Source organism: Ovis aries, chromosome 3 (genome assembly GCF_016772045.2).
Source record: "Ovis aries strain OAR_USU_Benz2616 breed Rambouillet chromosome 3, ARS-UI_Ramb_v3.0, whole genome shotgun sequence".
Taxonomy (NCBI): Eukaryota; Metazoa; Chordata; class Mammalia; order Artiodactyla; family Bovidae; genus Ovis; species Ovis aries.
In genome coordinates, this window is record NC_056056.1 from 209,114,993 (window position 1) to 209,135,193 (window position 20,201).

The 20,201-nt window shown below is 51.8% G+C and overlaps 1 protein-coding gene across 5 annotated transcripts in view; it reads right to left on the reverse strand.

Annotated features, from left to right (window-relative positions):
- CLSTN3 (calsyntenin 3) overlaps positions 1 to 20,201 on the reverse strand; it is a 32,079-nt gene that overhangs the window by 1,170 nt on the left and 10,708 nt on the right. For 4 of the 5 annotated variants that reach the window (XM_042247619.2, XM_042247621.2, XM_042247620.2 and 1 more), the window contains 8 exons: positions 17,631 to 17,793; positions 16,225 to 16,281; positions 15,380 to 15,537; positions 15,106 to 15,254; positions 8,084 to 8,310; positions 7,629 to 7,799; positions 6,464 to 6,609; positions 6,054 to 6,189 (listed from right to left, as the gene is read on the reverse strand). In XM_042247619.2, coding sequence (XP_042103553.1) covers positions 6,054 to 6,189; positions 6,464 to 6,609; positions 7,629 to 7,799; positions 8,084 to 8,310; positions 15,106 to 15,254; positions 15,380 to 15,537; positions 16,225 to 16,281; positions 17,631 to 17,793 — 1,207 coding nt within the window. Of the gene's footprint in view, positions 1 to 3; positions 580 to 6,053; positions 6,190 to 6,463; positions 6,610 to 7,628; positions 7,800 to 8,083; positions 8,311 to 15,105; positions 15,255 to 15,379; positions 15,538 to 16,224; positions 16,282 to 17,630; positions 17,794 to 20,201 lie in introns of those variants that run through there. The other variant, XM_060414247.1, reaches the window with a different exon arrangement.

The window sequence follows — 20,201 nt, forward strand, 5'->3', positions numbered from 1 at the left end:
CAGAGAGAGCCAGGCACACCTGAGCCAACTCTGCCGGCGGGGGAAGAGGGAGGGGATGGCAGGAGGGCGTCAGGGACCTGGGGAGAGGGCATCTCTGAGCAAAAGAGAGGGTCCATGATGGCCCAAAAGAGAGGTCTCCACTGTAGAAGCTGGAAGAGAAGCAGAATCCCACGGGTAGAGAATCTGCCTTCAATGCAGGAGACCAGGGTTCAGTCCCTGGGTCGGGAATATCCCCTGGAGGAGGAACTGGTAACCCACTCCAGTATTCTTACCTGGGAAATCCCATGGACAGAGGAGCCTGGCGGGCTACAGTCCAAGGGGTCACAAAGAATCAGACTCGACTAAGCAACTATCACTTTCTCTTTTCACTTTCACCCAGGGAAGGGCAGAGACGGGGAGGGAAGGGGGCGGCTGGAGGGACTGAGAGCCTGAGGTAGGGAGGAGGTCTGCACAGGAGGAAGGGCAAGGGGAGGAGAAGGGCCCTCAGCCCAATGTTGCCCTGAGTGGTTCTGGGCTCGGCAGACAGGGCAAGGCCTGGACCCTGCCCAGGTCCTCTGCCTGTGCCTTCCCTGGGGACCACTCAGTCCAGGAAGGAGGTCCCAGGAGCCCAGAGGGGAAAGGAGAGAGGTGGCCACACAGGATTGATGATACAAGAGGAGAGAATGTTCTCCTTCATTTGAAGAGGAGAAGTGGGCTCCAAGCGTGGCCTGACACCCAAGGCTGGGGACAGGACCAAGAGATAGAAAGCAGCCCCTTCAAGTACCCACCTGGACAGAGCTCACCCCTGCTCCGTGATGCCTCCCGTCTCCTTGTGGGCTCGAGCCTCCTGGACACCAGAGGCGTCCTGGACACTGGGGGCGTCCTGGACACTGGGGGCGTACTGGACACCAGGGGGCTCTGCTCCCCTCGGGATGCACCCCCCATCCCCTGGGCCCTGTCGTGCCTCTGGGCCTGCAGCCTCACTCTGAAGCCCAGGCTCAGCGGGGCGTGGACCCTAAAGGGCAGGGAGACCCAAAGCGGGGCATGCACCCTCACTCGGACCTTGGAGCTGATGGCGGCAAAGCACACGTGCAGACACAGGTACACGCCCAGGAAGAGCGTGTGGGTGCACACCTGGACCAGGGTCGCCACGCCCCGCACCCACGCCAGGCCTCTGCCGGCCAGCACGCCTGCCCGCACCAGCCACCTGACGGCCTGCTCACATGGCAGGACAGAAAGGACGTGCCTGAGAGTCTCCATCAAGGCACAGCAGAGCCACACGTGCAGCGCCACCCAGCTCCCCACCAGCTGGGCAGTCCAGGCCAGCCCCTGCAGGACAATGTACCCTCCACAGACCTGGATCCAGACAACCACAGAGGCAGCAGCCGTGAGCACAGCCTTGCCCAGCTCCTGCACACACATGGACAGCACGCGGAGAAGCAGGAGGAGGCAAACCAGAGGAGCCCACAGCCCCACGGACAGCAGGTGGAGGTAGAGACCCCACAGGCGTGCCCCCAGGCCCAGTGCCCTCATGGGCAGCTGGGTGACTACACCCCACATGGGTGCCCACTCCTGCCAGCCACGTAGGAGCAGCGCCTCACTGACCAGAGAGGCTGTGTAGGACCCACACCCTGGGTGATCCCGTTGCTGAGGGGCTGTTAGTATATGCGTCTCACTCACACGCACACACACACACGAGTTTACCCACAGCCTCCAAGACTCACGTGGCCAGAGACGGAGCAGAGCACAGGGAAGCACACAGCATGGGGCACACCCTGGTGCACACCCGTCCTCCAGCAGAGAGTGCACGCACACGCTGCCACATGCTCCAGAGCCAGCCCGGTGTGGAAACACAAGCAGGTGTGGGAGCAGCCGCACTGGCCTCACGCCTCCCCAAGGCCGCCCTGATGGTGCTCTGCCAAGTCGGTCCCCACTCTGACCCGACCCATAGCCCATTTGGGGCCGATGACAACTGACTCTGCAGAGCAAGGGAGGCAGGCTCCCTGGGCGCCAGCTCTGGGGAGAGATGAGCCTGGCTGAATGAGTGTTTCTCAACTGCCTGGGGGTGGAGGAGGAGGAGAGGGGAGGCCGAGCTGGCCTGTCGGCTCCTCTGCAGGAAAAAGCCCCTCTCGGGTCTCCAGGTCGGTGGGGCAGGATCCCAGAACAGTGATCCCCACCAGCAGAATGCCCCCGTAGCCAAGCCCAGGCTGTAGAAGTAGAAACCCCTCCTCGGGGCTGAGACCACAGCGGGTGAACTGGCTCCACAGCCACAGTGACGAAGAGCCAGAGCTTCTGCTCTGTGCCCTAATCAAACGCATCTGTCCCTCCAAGCCCCTGGCCTGGTAAAGGAGGTGACAAGCTGACTGCCGGCCATCAGAAAGGACCACAGGAAAGACCAAGTGCAGACACTGCATGTGCAGGCAAACAAGCACAGTTAATTAGTTTAAACTGAGCCAGGAGGCCAGGGACATGGGAGGATTTTTTAGTTAGCTACAGATGGAAACCAAGAGTTCAAGAAACATCATCAACCTTTCTTACTGCATTAGCTCCAAGTAGTTGACTCTGGCCTCGAGTGACCTCCAAGGCCAACAGGAAGGAGTGTTTGAGTTCTAGCCAGTAGCCCATGTGAAACCCCTGGCTCTGTGTGAGTGTAAGGCACCGTGGATGCCCTGTCCACAGCCCTGCGTGGAGCCCCCTTTCTGCAGAGCCTGGGGAGAAACCTCCAACCGGAAACACTGGTGGGTCCCATCATATGACGTTCCTATCTGCTCAGATTTTCTCCTGTTTCAGCTCCAAGGAAGCTCAGGTCCAAATTCTGGCCACTCAAGCAATTGTTCAGTATCTCACAGCATGTGTTTTATGAACTGACTTATCCCCTGGCTTCATCTTCTTCCATCATTGTCCTTTCTGCCTCACGTCCAACTTCATTTTCTATTCTCATCCTAGTGCACTGTGGGTCTCTCCACAAAGTCTCAAATACTTGTAGGTAACAAAGCAAGGAAATAATTCCTAACTTGACTGCACATTGGAATCACCTGAGGACCTTTAAAAACCCACTGAAGCCTGGCTCCCCACCCCAGACCTTCTGATTGAACTGGTATGGGATGTGGCCGAGGCACTAAGTGTTTTTACTGCTCCCAGGTGATTCTGATGTGCATCAAAATTTGGCAGGACTGGATAAATCTTGTCTTCATCGCTCATCTTACCCTTCTCAGGCAGCATCGTTCTCTCCAAACACAACCCCCCAAGCCACCTCCCCCACCCCGCCCCCAGTTCTCACACTCTTGTTCTCTCTAATGTCCATCCAGACTCCCTTCTACCCTCCAGGTTCAAGGTCAAGCTCTGAACGTGCCAGCAGGCCTTCCTTGGCTGACTGTGCCAGTTCACACTGAGCTCTTTCCTGGTGCACTTAGGCGCTTCAGAGAAATGAACCTCCCATCCCATTGGAGAGAATTCTATCTCTTCCTCTTTTGCATGGTCAGAGTAGTTTGAAATCGCTAAACCACAATTCTGTAACTCCACTCTCAGGGCTGGAGGGAAGGGAGAGAAAGGGGACACTTTGAAGAGTCAGGAAAGGTACATGGACAAAATGGATCTCCTGATAAGTTCAGGAGCTGTCAATCACCAAGGCCCTCGAGTGAACTATGAACTCTGTACCCTACTCAGGCCAAAGTCAGGGGAAAGGAAAAGCAGGCTGCCGCTCTCAAGTGGGATCTCAGAACACGCAGCGAAAACAAGGATGAGAGTTACTGAGCCCAACAGCAATGCCAACCAGGACCCACTTTGAGCCTAATCTGAGTGGTAGACCCAGTATCCAACCCCAACAAGGTTGAGTGGGATGATTGCCAAGGAAAGAACTGGAAGAAGAGCTAGGGAGTCATGGCCCCAAAAGCCCATTTAACAAAAGCAGGTCGAGTTCCCTCACATGTCTCTCAAGATTGTGTGAAGCTTCCTAGAACCTTGCAGCTTGCTTATGCCTTACACTCCCTCCTCACCCCTACTTCCATCTGCTTTGCTGTAGGCATCACAGGAAAACAATTAAAAGGTGTCTGCCGTTGTTTTCAGGAAGAGCAAGGGTGAGGGGAGCCAGTCCCAGGGAGAAGCAAACACAAGAGACAGCACAGTGGGGGCCGCTGCCCGAGGAGAGGAAACCAGACTGAATTCTGAGGGGTGCCCAGGAGCCAGCCTCAGTCAGAGACATCCTGGGAAGCCCTCAAAGGCTCCCCCAAATTAGGTGCAACTATAAAGTGATGAGACTTTTTTTTTAAACCTCTAACATGGAGAGGATATGAAGCGTGATGGCTAGGGCACAGGTTCTGGAATTCTGCTGGCTGGACTCGAATCCTGGCTCCACTATACTTTTGCTGTGTGATCTTGGATAAGGTACTTAACCTCTCTGGTCTCTGTTTCCTTGCCTTTAGTGGGGATCATTCTAGTGCCTATTTCATCTGTTGTCTGTAATGACTCACTGGGTTAATAGGTGTAAAATTCAAAGGCAAAGTGCTTGGCACACCAATGTGCTCACTAGTCTTCATAATTACATGGTTGACAAGAGAGCTGTCCTTTCAGGGTAGGGCTCAGTGAGTGACCATGACCTTGTTCCAAGAAAGTGTGTTTGGAACTCCTCAGGGAATTGCCTTCAGAGCCTGCAACTCGCCTTTTGACTTTTTGTTAATCTCTTTTATTTTGGCTATGCCTCTTAGTTCCCCGACCAGGGATCGAACCTGTGCCCCTTGCAGTGGAAGCACAGAGTCTTAACCACTGGACCGCCAAGGAAGTCCCTGACTTTTCCTAATATGTGACACATCTCTGCCTTTCCGGAGTGAGTTTTACATGTACAAACGCAAAATGCTATCCAGAGCCAACTCTGACAAAAGTGGATTCTGATGTTGGGTAACACTGAACTAGGCCAAAGGCAAGGTATGTCCTGAAAGAAACAAAAATAAATGCATCTCATGAACTGAGTTTGAAAGCAATGCTAAAAAAGGGATTCCAAAAATCACTTCCAGCAACATCAGAATCACTGCAGTTTTTAACAATGTGAAGACTCAATTTATAATATTAGGTGTAAATATTAGGTTACAAAATAGTTTGATCTCATGTTTGTTAAGAAAAGAAAACAGTCATATAGGCAAAAACTGGGTTGAGACCCTATTAACAATGGGTCAACTGTGGTGGAATTATGGATGACTTTTCTTCTTTACACTTATAGTTTCTAATTTTTCTATAATTAAGCATTTCAAATCATGAATTAAAAATTGCATCACTAGTAAGCAACCCTGGCCAAGGAACAAGATGGCTCTGAAGGGCATCAGTCCATTTGGATGTAACACTTCACATGTTTGCATATTTTGTTTCAGAAGTAGCCTTATGACTTTATGCTGCTGCTACTGCTGCTAAGTCACTTCAGTCATGTCCGACTGTGCGACCCCATAGACAGCAGCCCATCAGGCTCTGCCATCCCTGGGATTCTCCAGGCAAGAACACTGGAGTGGGTTGCCATTTCCTTCTCCAGTGCATGAAAGTGAAAAGTGAAAGGGAAGTCGCTCAGTCGTGCCCGACTCTTAGCGACCCCATAGACTGCAGCCTACCAGGCTCCTTCGTCCATGGGATTTTCCAGGCAAGAGTACTGGAGTGGGTTGCCATATAGCACATAATTTGACAAGCAATAGCACCAACCTTATTTAGAATAGAAACTGTATCTACCTTATAATTGTATTCTTAATGGTATTGTCGACAGCATTAGTATACAGTAGGTGCTTAATACGTGATAGTGTCACTCCTAAAGATCCCGAAGTCCGGGGCCGACTTGATATTGGCAGCACCAACAACAAAGACTACACCCGCACTGACCATCAGCCGGGATATGAGTGACCCTGTGATGACCCGGGGCTCGCGCTCTCCACTAGGGAAAGTGAATGAGCCAGGGGTGAAGGGACTGGATCGGAACCATCAACCACGCCAGGTTTCACAGAATCCATGGCTCCATCCCTTCCTCCTCACCCACCACCCCCAGAGGTGGGGGGAGGATGCTTGTGCCCACCTGCCCCCTGGCCCCACCCAGCCTTACGTACTGGAGTTGCGGTGGGAGCTGGCCAGGCTGTGTCCAGCCATCTCAGGCGGTGGCTGGTGACCGCGGTGCAGAAACTGCTGGGAGCTGAGCATGTGGCTGGGGTGGGCCACCCGGTTCACGCTGTGCAGGACGCTGACCTGGGGCGAGCACGGGCTCAGTGGGCACGCTTCCTTCTCCCCAGCCCTCGGAGGCCTGTCTCTTCACCCCTGTCCCCCCCACCCCAGCCCCGCTCCACCCCCACCCCCGCCCCAGCTTCCCCTCCTCTACCCACAGCCCGGGTCCAGGAGTCCCCTGCCCGAGCTGCAGTTTCCATTCCCAACCACCAGGGGGCTCAGTCCGCACCCCCATCCCGGCTCCTCGCCCGGGGAGGGAGCGGAGGGGGAGGGTTGGAAGGGAGGGGGCTCGGGTTACCTCCACGATGAATTCATTGCTGGAGTAACGCCCATTCATTTCTGAGCAGGAGAGCCGGAACTTCCTGGCGTAGAGGGCTGCTCCGTGTCGCAGGCGATAACGCGCCTGCCTCAGGATCTCTTCGTACACGGTGATGCTCTCCACCCCTGGGAACCGGAGGCAGCTCAGAGCAGGAGCCAGTGAGGAGGCCCGGGGTCTCTCTCCCAGGCTCCCACCTGTTGACACCCCTCAACTCAACAGGAGTCCTCAGAGGGAGAGAGGCTCCCCAGCACCCCGCCAGCTCTGCCTGACTGGGACAGAGAAACCGAGGCTCCATTTGCCCTCCTTTGCAAGCTGGAAGGAGGGATGGAGAGAAGAAAACAGGGACGCATGCAGGACAGAGGGAGGAGGCAGCAGCGGGGAGACGGTGAGGGGCAAACACAGAAGCCCTCCATGAGGCTCTGGAAGGGAATGGAAACAGGAAGGGACCAGCCACCCCATCTTCTATTCTCCCCAACAGAGGGTCCTTTGGAGAGGAGCAGGCTTCCCTGGAAAGCTGCCAAGTCATTACCACCAAACTTTAAGAGATGAGCACTTAGGAACTTCCCTGGGGGTCCAGTGGCTAAGGCTCCATGCTCCCAATGAAGGGGACCAGGTTCCATCCCTGGTCAGGGAACTAGGTCCCACATGCTGCAACTAAGAGTTCCCAGGCTGCAGCTAAAGAGTCTGCATGCCACAGCTAAAGACCCCGCATGCCACAACTAAAAAAGACCCGGCGTGCCACTAACCAAGACCCAGCACAGCCACATAAATAAGTATTAGAAGAAAAGAAAAGCTATGCTGAATCCAAGAGATGAGTGAGATGGAAGACAAAGAAGATGGTGAGTAGCAAATGGCCAGAGAATAAGACAGCTCAGGCAGAGCCTGAGCCAGAGAAGAGTGGAGCCCAGAGCGGAGGTGAGCCGGGCTGGACAGAGACGCTGGGAAAAAACCATCAGGATTCCTAACCCCGGCCCCCACCTCTAGGGACAGTCTGGAAGCCAGAGGACCTCCAGGTGGGGAAGGGGCAAGGGGACACTTGGTCACATTCCTGGGCCTGGAAGGAGGACCCTCTGGGCTCCCCAGAGACTCGGTCATGGACGGGGGTGTCCCAAGAAAAGAGGACCGCCTCTCGGGCCCCACTGACCGGCAATGGTGAGGTAGGCGGATGTGTTGGTGAGCTCCAGGCCTCGCTGCTGCAAGGATGCCATGTCCAGGAGCAGACTTTCCCGCTCGGGATCCAGGTCATCCCCCACCAGGGAGATCTCACAGCCATCCAGGTTGTGCACGATCTCGTCTGACATGCGAGTGTCTGTCACTGGACGGGAAGGAGTCAGGGTCGGGTCAGAGCTGAAGGGCTCACCTCCTGGCCACTCCTCCTCCCCTTCCCAGGTCATTCCCTGAGAGCTGCCAGCATCGCTGTCAAGAAGGTCACTACCTGACAACCTCCTTATACCTGGGGGCCTCCCACCAGCCCTCCTTCCCAGTAGCCAGGTGTTCTTGAAAAGCGAATGTGGGGTGACACTGTTCTCATGTCCAGCTCCAGATTTTCTCCTTCACGTTGGTTCCAGACACCGACCCCTCCCTGGGAGGCATGCTTACCTGTGCCTTGCCAACTCTCGTCCTTTTTGGCCTCCACCTGGTGCGAAATGGAGCAAGTGATCTGAAGGTCAGGGAACAAAGGAACCCCCTCCGGTCCCTCGAAGTCCACAGCTGGGCGGGCAAAGTGAGCGGTGCCGCTCAGCAGGATCTGGGGGGCATCCGGCTGTAGCACCACCACGTAGCCCTCCACTTCAGGGATGGAGACACAGGACTCCTCACTGAAGCACCTGCATCAGGAGAGGGGAGGGAGGCAGCCTGTGAGCCCAGCACCCGCTCCCTGATAATCTGTAATCTGGCCATCACTTGGGACCCCCACCTCTGCAGAGAGCACCCCATGTCAGGGAGGGAAAGGGGAGGAAAGGGGGACAGTATCTCTGCAGACCACCCACACACACATACAGCAAAGCTGGAGGGGGCGATTCCCTTTCCCAGGAGGAGGCCACTGCAGAGAAGGGGCAGGGGCAAAGGTCAGGCAACCCTGACCTATGACATCACCAATGCCCAATCCCAAGACCATAGAACTGTATTTTACAAACTGAACTTACGGAAATGTAAATACATACACAGCTCTTCATCTAAGAGCTTTTTTGTTGCTTTGATTTTTAAAAAGCCTATTCAGTACAATTCCCTTCCTGGGTACCTATCTAAAGAAAATGAAATCACTGTCTCACGGAGAAGGAAACAGCAACCCACTTCAATAGTCTTGCCTGGACAATCCCATGGACAGAGGATCCTGGTGGGCTATCAACCATGGGGTCACAAAGAGTCAGACGCGACGGAGTGATTGAGCACACATTCAGCACAGTTCCCTTCCTGGGTGTGTGAGGGCTTCCCTCATAGCTCAGTTGGTAAAAAATCCTCCCGCCTCCCGCAATGCAAGAGACCCCGGTTTGATTCCTAGTCAGGAAGGTCCACTGGAGAAAGGATAGGTTACCCACTCCAGTATTCTTGGGCTTCCCTTGTGACTCAGCTGGTAAAGAATCCGCCTGCAATGCAGGAGACCTGGGTTCGATCACTGGGTTGGGAAGATCCCCTGGAGAAGAGAAAGGCTACCCACTTTAGTATTCTGACCTGGAGAATTCCATGGACTGTATAGTCCATGGGGTCACAAAGAGTCAGTTATATATCTAAAGAAAACAAGTATGAGTATATATGGGTATATATCTAAAGATGAAATCACTATCTCAGAGCACTAGCTCCACCCTCATGTTCACCCCAGCATTACTCACAGTTGCCAAGACACAGAGACCACCAGAGGGTCCGTCCATAGGTGAATGGACCAAGAAGATGTGACATGTAAACAGTGGAATACTATTCAGTCTGCCTTTCGTGATGATATGGAAGGGCCTTGAGGGTGTTATGCTAAGTGAAACAAACAAGATAAACACAAATACCATACATATCACTTATATGGGGAACCTATCACCTTCTTTTTTATATTTTTGGCCACACCAAGTCATGCAGGGATCCTGGTTCCTCAATATCCACGACCCCTGCAGTGGAAGCTCGGAGTCTTAACTACTGGACTGGTAGATATGTGTCAGAAAATATTCAACAACAAAGGTGGGCTGGGAGTGGGAAGTGTGTCAAAGGATGTCCACAAAACTATAATTCAAAAGATACATACACCCCTGTGTTATGGCAGCACTATTCACAATAGCCAAGATGTGGAAACAATCTGAATGTCCACTGACAGATGAATGCATAAATTAGACGTGGTACATACATACAACGGAGTACTACTCAGTCATCAAAAACCAAAACGATGCCATTTGCAGCAACACAGATGCAGCTAGAGAGTATCACACTAAGTGAAGTCAGTCAGAAAGAGAGACAAATACCATATGATGTCACTTATAAGTACGGGCTTCCCAGGTGGCACTAGTGGTAAGAACCTGCCTGCCAATGCAGGAGAGCTAAGAGACCTGGCTTTGACTCCTGGGTCGGGAAGATCCCCTGGAGAAGGGAGTGGGAACCCACTCCAGTATTTTTACCTGGAGAATCCCATGGACAGAGGAGCCTGGAGGCCTATAGGCCATAGGGTCGCGCAGAGTTGGACACAACTGAAGCGCCTGAGCATGCACACAGGCACATCACTTATATGTGGAGTCTGAAATATGACCCAAATGAACCTATCTGTCAAACAGAAGCAGAATCACAGACATAGAGAATAGACCAATGGTTGCCAAGGGAGAGGGGGTTGGGGCAGGGATGGAGTGGGAAGCTGGGATTAGCAGATGTAAGCTTTTATATATACAATGGATAAACAACAAGGGCCTGCTGTATAGCACAGAGAACTAGGTTCAATATCCTATGATAAAGCATAATGGAAAGGAATACTAAAAAGGTATGTAGATATACGTATAAATGAATTACACTGCTATACAGCAGAAACTAACACAACACTGTAAATCAACTACAATTAAAAAAAAAAAAAAAAGGACATCCTCCTCCCAGGTGTATCTTCCACTCATTTGGTCCAGCACCAGAGAAACACTCTTCGGTAGGCAAGCTAATCTGACCATCTCAGACCGCATCCACCGTCCCATGAAGCCTCTCTGGCCTTGGTGCCAGACAAAGCCTCCCAAGAGCACTAAGTCCTGAGCAACCAACATCACAGCCGCTCCAGAACACACTCCCAGGATCTCCTCCAGCCAATCTGAGGGTTCTCCCCAGAGCACTTGCTGCACTGTGAAGCATTTTGCCCATATGTTTTCACTTAACCTTCTTTCACTGCTCTTGGACGGAGCAGAAGCCAAAGCTCCTGGGTCAAGCATCTTGGCCACATAAGAAATATGCATCCCAGTCCAGGCTTGAACCCATTCTTCTCATTCCAAGTACACGCCTTTCCACTAACCCACAGCCACCATGTGGAACCTGGGTTTGCACAAATCAAATTTGTTTATAAAGAAGTGTCTCCTTGGAATTCCCAGGCGATCCAGTGGTTAGGACTTGGCACTTTCACTGCCGTGGACCTGGGTTCAATCCCTGGTTGAGGAACTAAGATCCCACAAGCTGCATGGTGCAGCAAAAAAAAAAAAAGGGGGGGGGCACAGAGCAGGGCTTGCGGTCCACCTGCCTCAGCTAAGGGAAATTATTTTTCTAAAAGGATTGTCATTTGTGTTACTGAGTGAGTCCAGCTTGACTACTGGAGCCAAATGGGAGAAGGCATAACCTCAGCAGATACAATGAATGCAGAGTCCCTGAAGGGACCAAACCCACAACCTGCTGAGTTCCTAAGGAGCAGGGCCTAAGACAGTCCACACAGTCCCAGAGAGACCCGATCAAAGCCTCCTGGGAAATAAGTCCAGCTGACTCCGGAAGCACAGCCTCCAGCAGATATTCCCACTGTGATGGGTGATCCAAAAGGGGGCCAAAGGGGACCAGGGGGCTGGCCTCCAGCAGACTTTCCCACTGGGATGGGTGTTCCAAAGGAGACCCAAAGGGGACCAGGGGGCTGGCCCTGGCACTGATGATCTGGTCGAGAAATTAGAATTTCTACACAAACCTTCAAACAAGAGCCGACATGGTCACCATCACATAAATGGAGCACATGCAAAACCCAGAGCGTTCAAAGTGGGAGAGGTTATTCTGGCTGAGATGGGAGTGGGGTATTTGGTCAGGGAGCGTAAGAATACTGGGAAAAAGTAGCAAGCGACCCAGCCTTTGAAGGAAGTAGAAAGTTGACCCTCGAGTGGATGGTACAGAGCACACAGAGGGGAGTAGAGGAACACGAAGCAGGAAAGGCTGGGACAGATGGTTCAGGGCTCCGAGCGCAATTTTGTGAGCGGCAGGAGGGAACCACAGATGTCCTCTTCAGCAGGGAAGTGTGAGGATGGACATTTGGATTTCGGATCACTAACCTAGCCTTTGGGTGGAGGTGGAACTGAAGTTAGAATACTAGACAGTCACCAGTTTGGAGGCTATCTCAAGAGGCCAGAGGAGTGGGCATGACAGCCTGCTGGAGCCATAACACAGACATGGGGAAAGAGGAAGCAGATACCAGACACGGGTGCAGAGGGGTCTGGGTGACCAGATGACTGACGGGGGTGGCGCATAAACATAGCGAGGCTCCAAGGCAGGTCAGAGGCCGCAAGCCAGGGTGACCGCAAGGACAGAGACACCGCCACTGAGGCAGAGAATTCGGGCGCAGGGCTGGTTCAGGCACTGAAGTTCATTATTAAGCTTTAGTTCGTTTGTTTGAGGTGTGGGCAGAACTTCCCAGACAGAGATTACAGCAAGCACGTAGAAATTCAAGAGCTAGGGAGAGCGAACAGAGCTAGAAAAAAAGATGTGGTGGCCATCTGTTCAGTGGTCAATGCCGTGAGGAGACGGGCTTTCCAAGAATTCCAGAAAGATTTAAAAAAAAAAAAAAACTTAGGGAAAACCTACATTGACTGAACAGTTGCATGTGAAAGTGCTCAGTCGTGTCTGACTCTGTGGACCCATGGACTGTAGCCCACCAGGCTCCTCTGTCCATGGGATTCTCCAGGCAAGAATACTGGAGTGGGTTGCCATGTCCTCTTCCAGGGAATCTTCCCAACCCAGGGATCGAACCCAGGTCTCCCACATTGCAGGCAGAGTCTTTACCATCTGAGCCACAAGGGAAGCCCAAGAATACTGGAGTGGGTAGCCTATCCCTTCTCCAGGGAATCTTCCCCACCCAGGATGGAGCCAGGGTCTCTTGCATTGCAAGAGGATTCTTTACCAGCTGAGCAACCAGGGAAGCCCCTCAATGAGCTGTTAGTGTAGCAATAACCACATGGAAACCCTGAAATGGAAAAATGAGACCTCCCTTCCCTCTTAACCTCACAAAGGAAGAAGGCCCCACCCCTCTACTAAAGGAAGAGCTCAGGTTCCCAACCCTCAGATAAGCCTCTTCCCTGGTAATAGGTCAGAGTAATCCAGATTACCTGCCAGGGTAATGAATGAGTGAAGTCGCTCAGTCGTGTCCAACTCTTTGCGACCACATGGACTGTAGCTTACCAGGCTTCTCTGTCCATGGGATTCTCCAGGCAAGAATACTGGAGTGGGTTACCATTTCCTTCTCCAGGGGATCTTCCCGACCCAGGGATCGAACCTGGGTCTCCCACATTTGAGGCAGACGCTTTAAACCTCTGAGCCACCAGGGAAGCCCAATAGGTCAGAGTAATCCAGATGAGCCAGTCAACAGGGAGGGCATCAACTCCCGCCTTGTGGGGCTGCCCCTTGCAAAGCTCCATCCTAAGCCAGAAGACAGAGCCCTCCCTCTGACATGGCCCCTAAGCCTGTGAAAGAGATGAGATCAATTCTTCGTCCCTGAGGGATGAAGACCTTGGCACCTTCAGAGCTGGGTGAGAGCCCTTTAACAGTTAGAGTTCTCACTGGAACCTGGCGGGGCCCATCCTGAGCACTGATCGTTGTCCACGAGAACTCATCTGCCCATAGCCTTCAGCTCCACACCAGGACCGTACCCTATTCCCCAAACCCGGCCCCGTCTTCCACAGCTTCAACTGGGAGGCTTGACAACCATGCCCATCACTCTCCGGGGCTCAGAGCCTTCTCTCCAAACCCATTCCTGCCAGGATAAGGGCAAGTCAGAGATGCTTCTCTTTAGACAGCTTTTGGACAAACTGAGGCAGAGCAGGGGAGAAGGGAACCCAGAAACCCTGACCTCTCCATTGTGTGATGCTCCCACTAGAGGGCAGTAGCTCTTAAAACTTCCCTACAAGCATAAAGGGTGAAAATGCCTTCAGGTAACACGTGTATACCCGTGGCGGATTCATGTTGATGTATGGCAAAACCAATACAATATTGTAAAGTAATTAGCCTCCAGTTAAAATAAATAAATTTATATTAAAAAAATAAGTGGTGAAATGCCTTCAGGTAATAATCTTCCCTAGTAGCTCAGACCGTAAAGCGTCTGCCTACAATGTGGGAGACCCGGGTTCAGTCCCTGGGTCGGGAAGATCTCCTGGAGAAGGAAATGGCAACCCACTCCAGTATTCTTGCCTGGAAAATCCCATGGACGGAGGAACTTGGTAGGCTACAGTCCATGGGGTCACAAAGAGTCAGACGTGACCGAGCAATTTCACTTTCACTTTCACTAAGTATGCAGAACAGGCACTCTGCTGGCATTTGATCTGAACTCAGTATTGTTTGCTCTCACAACAATTCCATGAGTTAGATTCTATTGTATCTCTGTCTGATGGCACTTTCTCAGTACTAAAAAAGCTAGTAAGTAAAAACTCTGTATCTATAACTCCTGTGTTTTCATGACCCCTCAATCAATCTGTATTCTTAAACAACTAATATACTTAAGGGCTTCCTGGGTGGGTCAGCGGTAAAGAATTGCCTGCCAGTGCAGGAGACATGGGTTCAATCCTTGGGTCGGGAAGATCCCTGGAGAAGGAAATGCAAGCCACTCCAGTATTCTTGCCTGGAAAATCCGATGGACAGAGGAGCCTGGCGGTTGAGTCCATGGTGTTGCAAAGGAGTCAGACACAACTGAGCAATCAAACCACCACTCCTGGCGCCCAGTCCAGGACCCTCCTCTGTCCCCTTTCACATGTCAGCACAGAGATACAGAGATTAAAACTCCTAAATGCTGGAAGTGTGCTTTGGTGGGAAGAGTATGTGTTAGCTGCTCAGTCATGTATGACTCTTTGTGACCCCATAGACTGTAGCCCGCCAGGATCCTCTGTCCATGGCATTTTCCAGGCAAGAATCCTGGAGTGAGTTGCCATTTCCTACTCCAGGTGATTTTCCCGACCCAGGGATTGAATCCAAGTCTCCTGCATTGCAGGCGGATTCTTCACCATCTGAGCTAACAAGCGGAAAGAGTAATGAACTCATAGTTGAAAAATCTGAGTCTAGTCCAGACTCTTCTTGCTACATTGCTGCGGCAACTGGACAGGTCAGTTTTCCATCACTAAAACCAGAGGGGAGGGGATGCATTACGTGCCTAGCCGTCGATGGCATCTAAGGCCAAAGAGTTCTGACACTGTCTGGCTCTGTGACTTGCCCACCCACCAGACACTCACTTGACGGCAGTGGTGAGGCGCAGGGGCCTGACGCCAGGCGTGGCAAAGCGCAGAGTGTTCATGTAAGCCACATGCTGCAGGGCATGGTTGAAGGTCTCCACATCATCCCCCTCCAGGGTGAGCAGGGACTGCGAGGGGTTCACGTGGACCTGGGCCCCAGACACAGACAGGGCTGAGAGCAGGACGGAGAGGAAGGGAGCCAAGGGGGTGGGGTGGGGCGGGGTGGGGAAAGGGAGCATGCCCAGAGGGAGGGGGCCAGAGGAAGGGGCGATACCTTCATGCCTTTGCCCAGGCTCTCGAAATCCCTATAGTCCAGCCCCTCCCGACATGCATAGAGGCACTCGATGACCTCACGGCTCTCCAGGCGGCCTGAGCGCACGCTGAAACCAGCCAGGTAGCCGTGGAAGTAGTGGTGGATCGGCAAGGGGTCTCCTAGGGCAGGAACACAGGGGTGGACGGGAGGTAAGAGGTGACAGAGGGGAGGGTGGAGGAGGCCCCACGTAGAGAAGGCTGAGAACAAGACAGAGAAAGAGCAGCAAGCTGGAGAAAGAAGACAGAAAGGAGCCAGGTAGGGCTAAAAGAAGGATGGATGAGAGGCAAGGGAGGCTAAGGGGAGATGGGAGAGGGAGAAGACAGAATAAAAACCCGGGCAGAGGGGGACGGAAGGCGAAAAATAGAAGCCACAGAATGAGAAAGGCTTCTAGGATAAAGAGAAGAAGGAAAGCAGGACCAAAGGGAGGAAAGAGACCCAAGGAGGAAGAGGAGAGTAAGCGAAGGAGTCTCCACGGTGCATGCGGGGGGCACCAGCAGGGATGCGTGGGAGCTTCAGGGATGCCCAGCTCTCCCGGCCGCATGGCCGTCTCCTGCCCCCTGTGCTCTGCCACGCGGAAAGCCAGCGCGGGAACCCTGGATGTCACTCTGTGGACAGAAGAGGACACCGGCTCCCAGCCAGCTCCATCCGGCTGCACTCTCTCCGCCTGGCCACGCTGCTCGGAGGCTGTAACCCCGGTGGCGCGCGAGGCGGCGAAGCGCAAGGCCGGGTTGGACCGCGCGGATGTGGAGCCCAGAGCGCCAGGCTGAGATGCGAGCTCTGCAGGCCTCCAGGTCTCACACAAGTACCTGCTGTGGCGTCCGTACTGTTGTCAGCTCCCTTTGCCTTCTCTTTGTTCTTCTCCTCTGGGGGAGAAAGAGCACCAGTGAGCTCAGGGACGCGGGGCCAGACCGACAGAGAGGTTGGGGAGGTCTTCCGGGGGCTGCCCCCAGCCATGTGGACTTGAACCTCTAACTGAGTCCCAACCCTTCTTTCGTCTTGTCTGAGGTTATCTCAGGCCTCTGTTGTAGACAAAACCCAGATATGCTGCTGAGGAAACACAAGGACTCTGGTACCCCCCCAACACACACACCCCATACAAACCACATGCATTACTTACATACATACACCACACACACAAATACACCACACACACACACAAACACACCACGTACACACATACTAGACACATACACACTACATACACAAACATACGACAGACTATGCAGAGATACACCACACACACCACATACACACAAACCACATGCACTACACACATACACACACCACGTGTACATATACACCACACACACAAGCATACCACATACACACACTACATACACACCACTTAGACACACCACACACAAACATACCACATACACACAGTACATACACACCACTTAGACACATCACATACACAAACGTGCCACATACTACATACAGACACACCACACACACACTACACACACAAACCACATGCACCTCACACATACACATACCACGTGTACACATACACCACACACACACAAGCACACCACATACACACATACGACATACACACACTATATACACCCCACTTAGACACACCACACACGCAAACGTACCACATACTACATACAGACACACCACACACACACTACATTCACACCCCACACACACTATACACACAAACCACACGCACTACACACATACACATACCACATGTACACATACACCACACATACAAACACACCACATACACACACACCACATACACACCACTTAAACATACTACATACACAAACATACAACATACGACACACACACACCACATACACGTGCACATACACACACACACACACACACCATCCCAGAAGGAAAAAATGAAAGAAACAGCTTAAAAGTTGGAAGGTTGCTGACTCTCTGCAGGGTTACTGTCCTCCAGCAGAGGAAAAGGCTGTGAAATCATGATGGGGACAGATCAAAGTATGAAGCGGCTGCAGGTACAGAAAGTGAGATGCTGGTGATGGCCGAGTCAGAGGGGATGACTAGTCCAGCCGGCAGGAGACCAGGGGGCGGTGGTCTCCTCCAGCGGACAGCTTTCCCAGCCTCCCTGCCCAACTTCAGGGAGACGAGGTCATAAGGTCAAGCTGCCCTTGCTCCTTCACCAACCACTCAGCACCTCTACCATGAGCGCCTCCGTGGAGAAGCTCAGTGTTGAGGCGGGGGTACTTACCAGCCCAGCAGGCCCCAATCATCAGCGCGGGCTCCCTTCGAGGCGGGTGGATGAGACCATTGTCGTGGATGAGGGCGGGGTCGAAAGAGATGCCGTCTGCATAGAGTGTGACCGTGGGGAACTCGAGATTCAAAGCATAGTGGTGCCACTCGTCATCACAGACCTGGGAACAGGGAACGGAAGGAAGCCCTCAGGTACTGCATCCCCAGGAAGGAGCCCCTGGCACTGCCCCACCCCCTGGGGGGCAGGAGACAGCCCTTCATGTTCCCTGGTCTATCAACAGGGCTTGCTAGTGAATTGCTGCCAACCCAGCTCAAGGAATCCTTGCCCAGAATGGGTCAGGCTCAACCTCATACGTAAACTACCTAAAATTCCACTCTTTCCATAAACCTTTAACTCCATCAACATTCCTAAGAGGAGCACCATTGTGTCCTTTGGCAGGTGCTGCGCATCCCGAGTCGAAAGAACTAACAGCTATAGGTTTCCATGCAGTCTTCTTCCGTCTCCATTTCCACACATCATTCCCATCCTCAGTCTTTCTTTTTTTTCCTTTTTAGACTATTTTTTATGTAGATCATTTTTAAACTCTTTATTGAATTTTACAGCATTGTTTCTGTTTTATGTTTTGGTTTTTTGGCCCCAAGGCATGCGGGATCTTAGCTTCTCCACCAGGGAGGGAACTTGCACCCTCTGTGCTGGAAGGCAAAGTCTTAACTACTCGACCACCAGGGAAGTCCTCCCAACCTTTTTCCTTTTTCGTGTGTACTGCTGCAACACCCTCGTCTGAGCACTTGCACTCGGTTCTCTCTGATATCCTCCTCCCATAGTTCCTAAAGGGATTGCCTTCCTTTTCCCAGTGTTTAAATCACTACCAAATTTAATGGTGTCAAACAGTATTCACTAACAAGTCATTATTCTCGAAAAGATTGGATTCTCCTCACTTCACAAATGTTCCCAGATATAAATGACAATTACTGAAAAATCATAGCTAATTGCAAATTAAATACATTACTTGTAACTAATCTTTTCAGACGCATAATTAGAAAAAGTATTAATATTTCTGCAACAGAAATTTATCTTTAATTGAGAAATACATCCTAAATTTGTGGAGCAATGCCTTCAAAATTTAGAACTCTGTTTTTCAATGTGGAGAATAGTCGGTTTACAATGTCGCATTAGTTTCAGGCGGTGATGTTGTGATTTAGTCCCTAAGTCGTGTCCAACTCTTTTGCAGACCCATGGACTGCAAAACTTCTCTGTCCATGGATTTTCCAGGCAATACTGGAGAGGGTTGCCATTTCCTTCTCCAGGGGTTCTTCCCTACCCAGGGATTGTACCCACGTCTCCTACACTGGCAGGCAGGTTCCTTATCACTGAGCCACCAGGGAAGCCCCAGTTTCAGGTGTACAGCAAAATAAAGTAATCATACATATACAAAAGGATCTTCTTAACATGTGAGTCTGATCAGGACACATCCCAGCTATAAACCTTTCAAAAGACTTCCCATCTCTCATAGCACAAAATCCAAATGACTTTAGCTAACAAAATCCACCGTACACCTGCTCACTGCCCAACTCGCCAGCCTCAAATCCAGTGTCTGCCCTTTTCACTGTGCCCTAACTGCCTGGCCCTCTTTCCATGCTTGGAACATGCTGGACACTTTTCTGCCTCAGGACCTTTGCATCTGCTCTTCCGTCTGCCTGGATTCTTCAGGATGAGCTTACATTTCGCTTCCATCAGGCCTTCCCTGAACATCCAGTCTGAGATGACTTCCCCTCTCCTTGCCTCCTATTCTCTACCTCAGTTCCTGGCTTCTTCTTTCAGAGCGTTAGCACAACTTATCTTTTTTATTATGTCTGAAAAGTAGAAGCGTTAGTTGCTCAGTCATGTCTGACTCTTTACGACCCCATGGACTGTAGCCCACCAGGCTTCCCTGTCCATAGAGTTTTCCAGGCCAGAATACTGGAGTGGGTAGCCATTCCCTTCTCCAAGGGGTCTTCCCAACCTAGGGATCGAACCTGGGTCTCCTGCATTGCAGATGGATTCTTAACTGTCTAAGCCACCAGGGAAGCTCTGACTACATGTCTTCTTACTTTTAAAAATCTATCTCCCCAACTAAAATGTATACTCAATGAAGGCAGAGATTTCGTTCCATCTTAGATTGCACTGTATCCCCATAACCTAGCAGAAAGGCAGGGTACTTGTATTTACTAAATCTTTGTTGAATAAACAAGGATAAATAAAAATAGGAAGAGGAATGTTACCAATATTAGCAATGCGGGGGAAAGATCAAGAAGCAGATGGCAGACTATCTCTTTAAAAGAGTGCCTCAGAAAACAGAAACTTTTGTAGGTAGCCCTCAGTTATTGAGTTTGTGGGTTTTCATTCCCCTTTCTCTCTCTTCCACTTCCTGCCTTTTTTCAGCCATTTGCTTACTCAGCCAGTCCACCAGGGCTTACAAGAAAAACAGAAGGAGATGGAAACTCAATTAGTCCCTATGGTCCCTGTGGTCAGCTTGGAGATGAATAAAGAAGAGGCTGCAACTGTTAGCTCAGGAGATTTTTCTTTTTT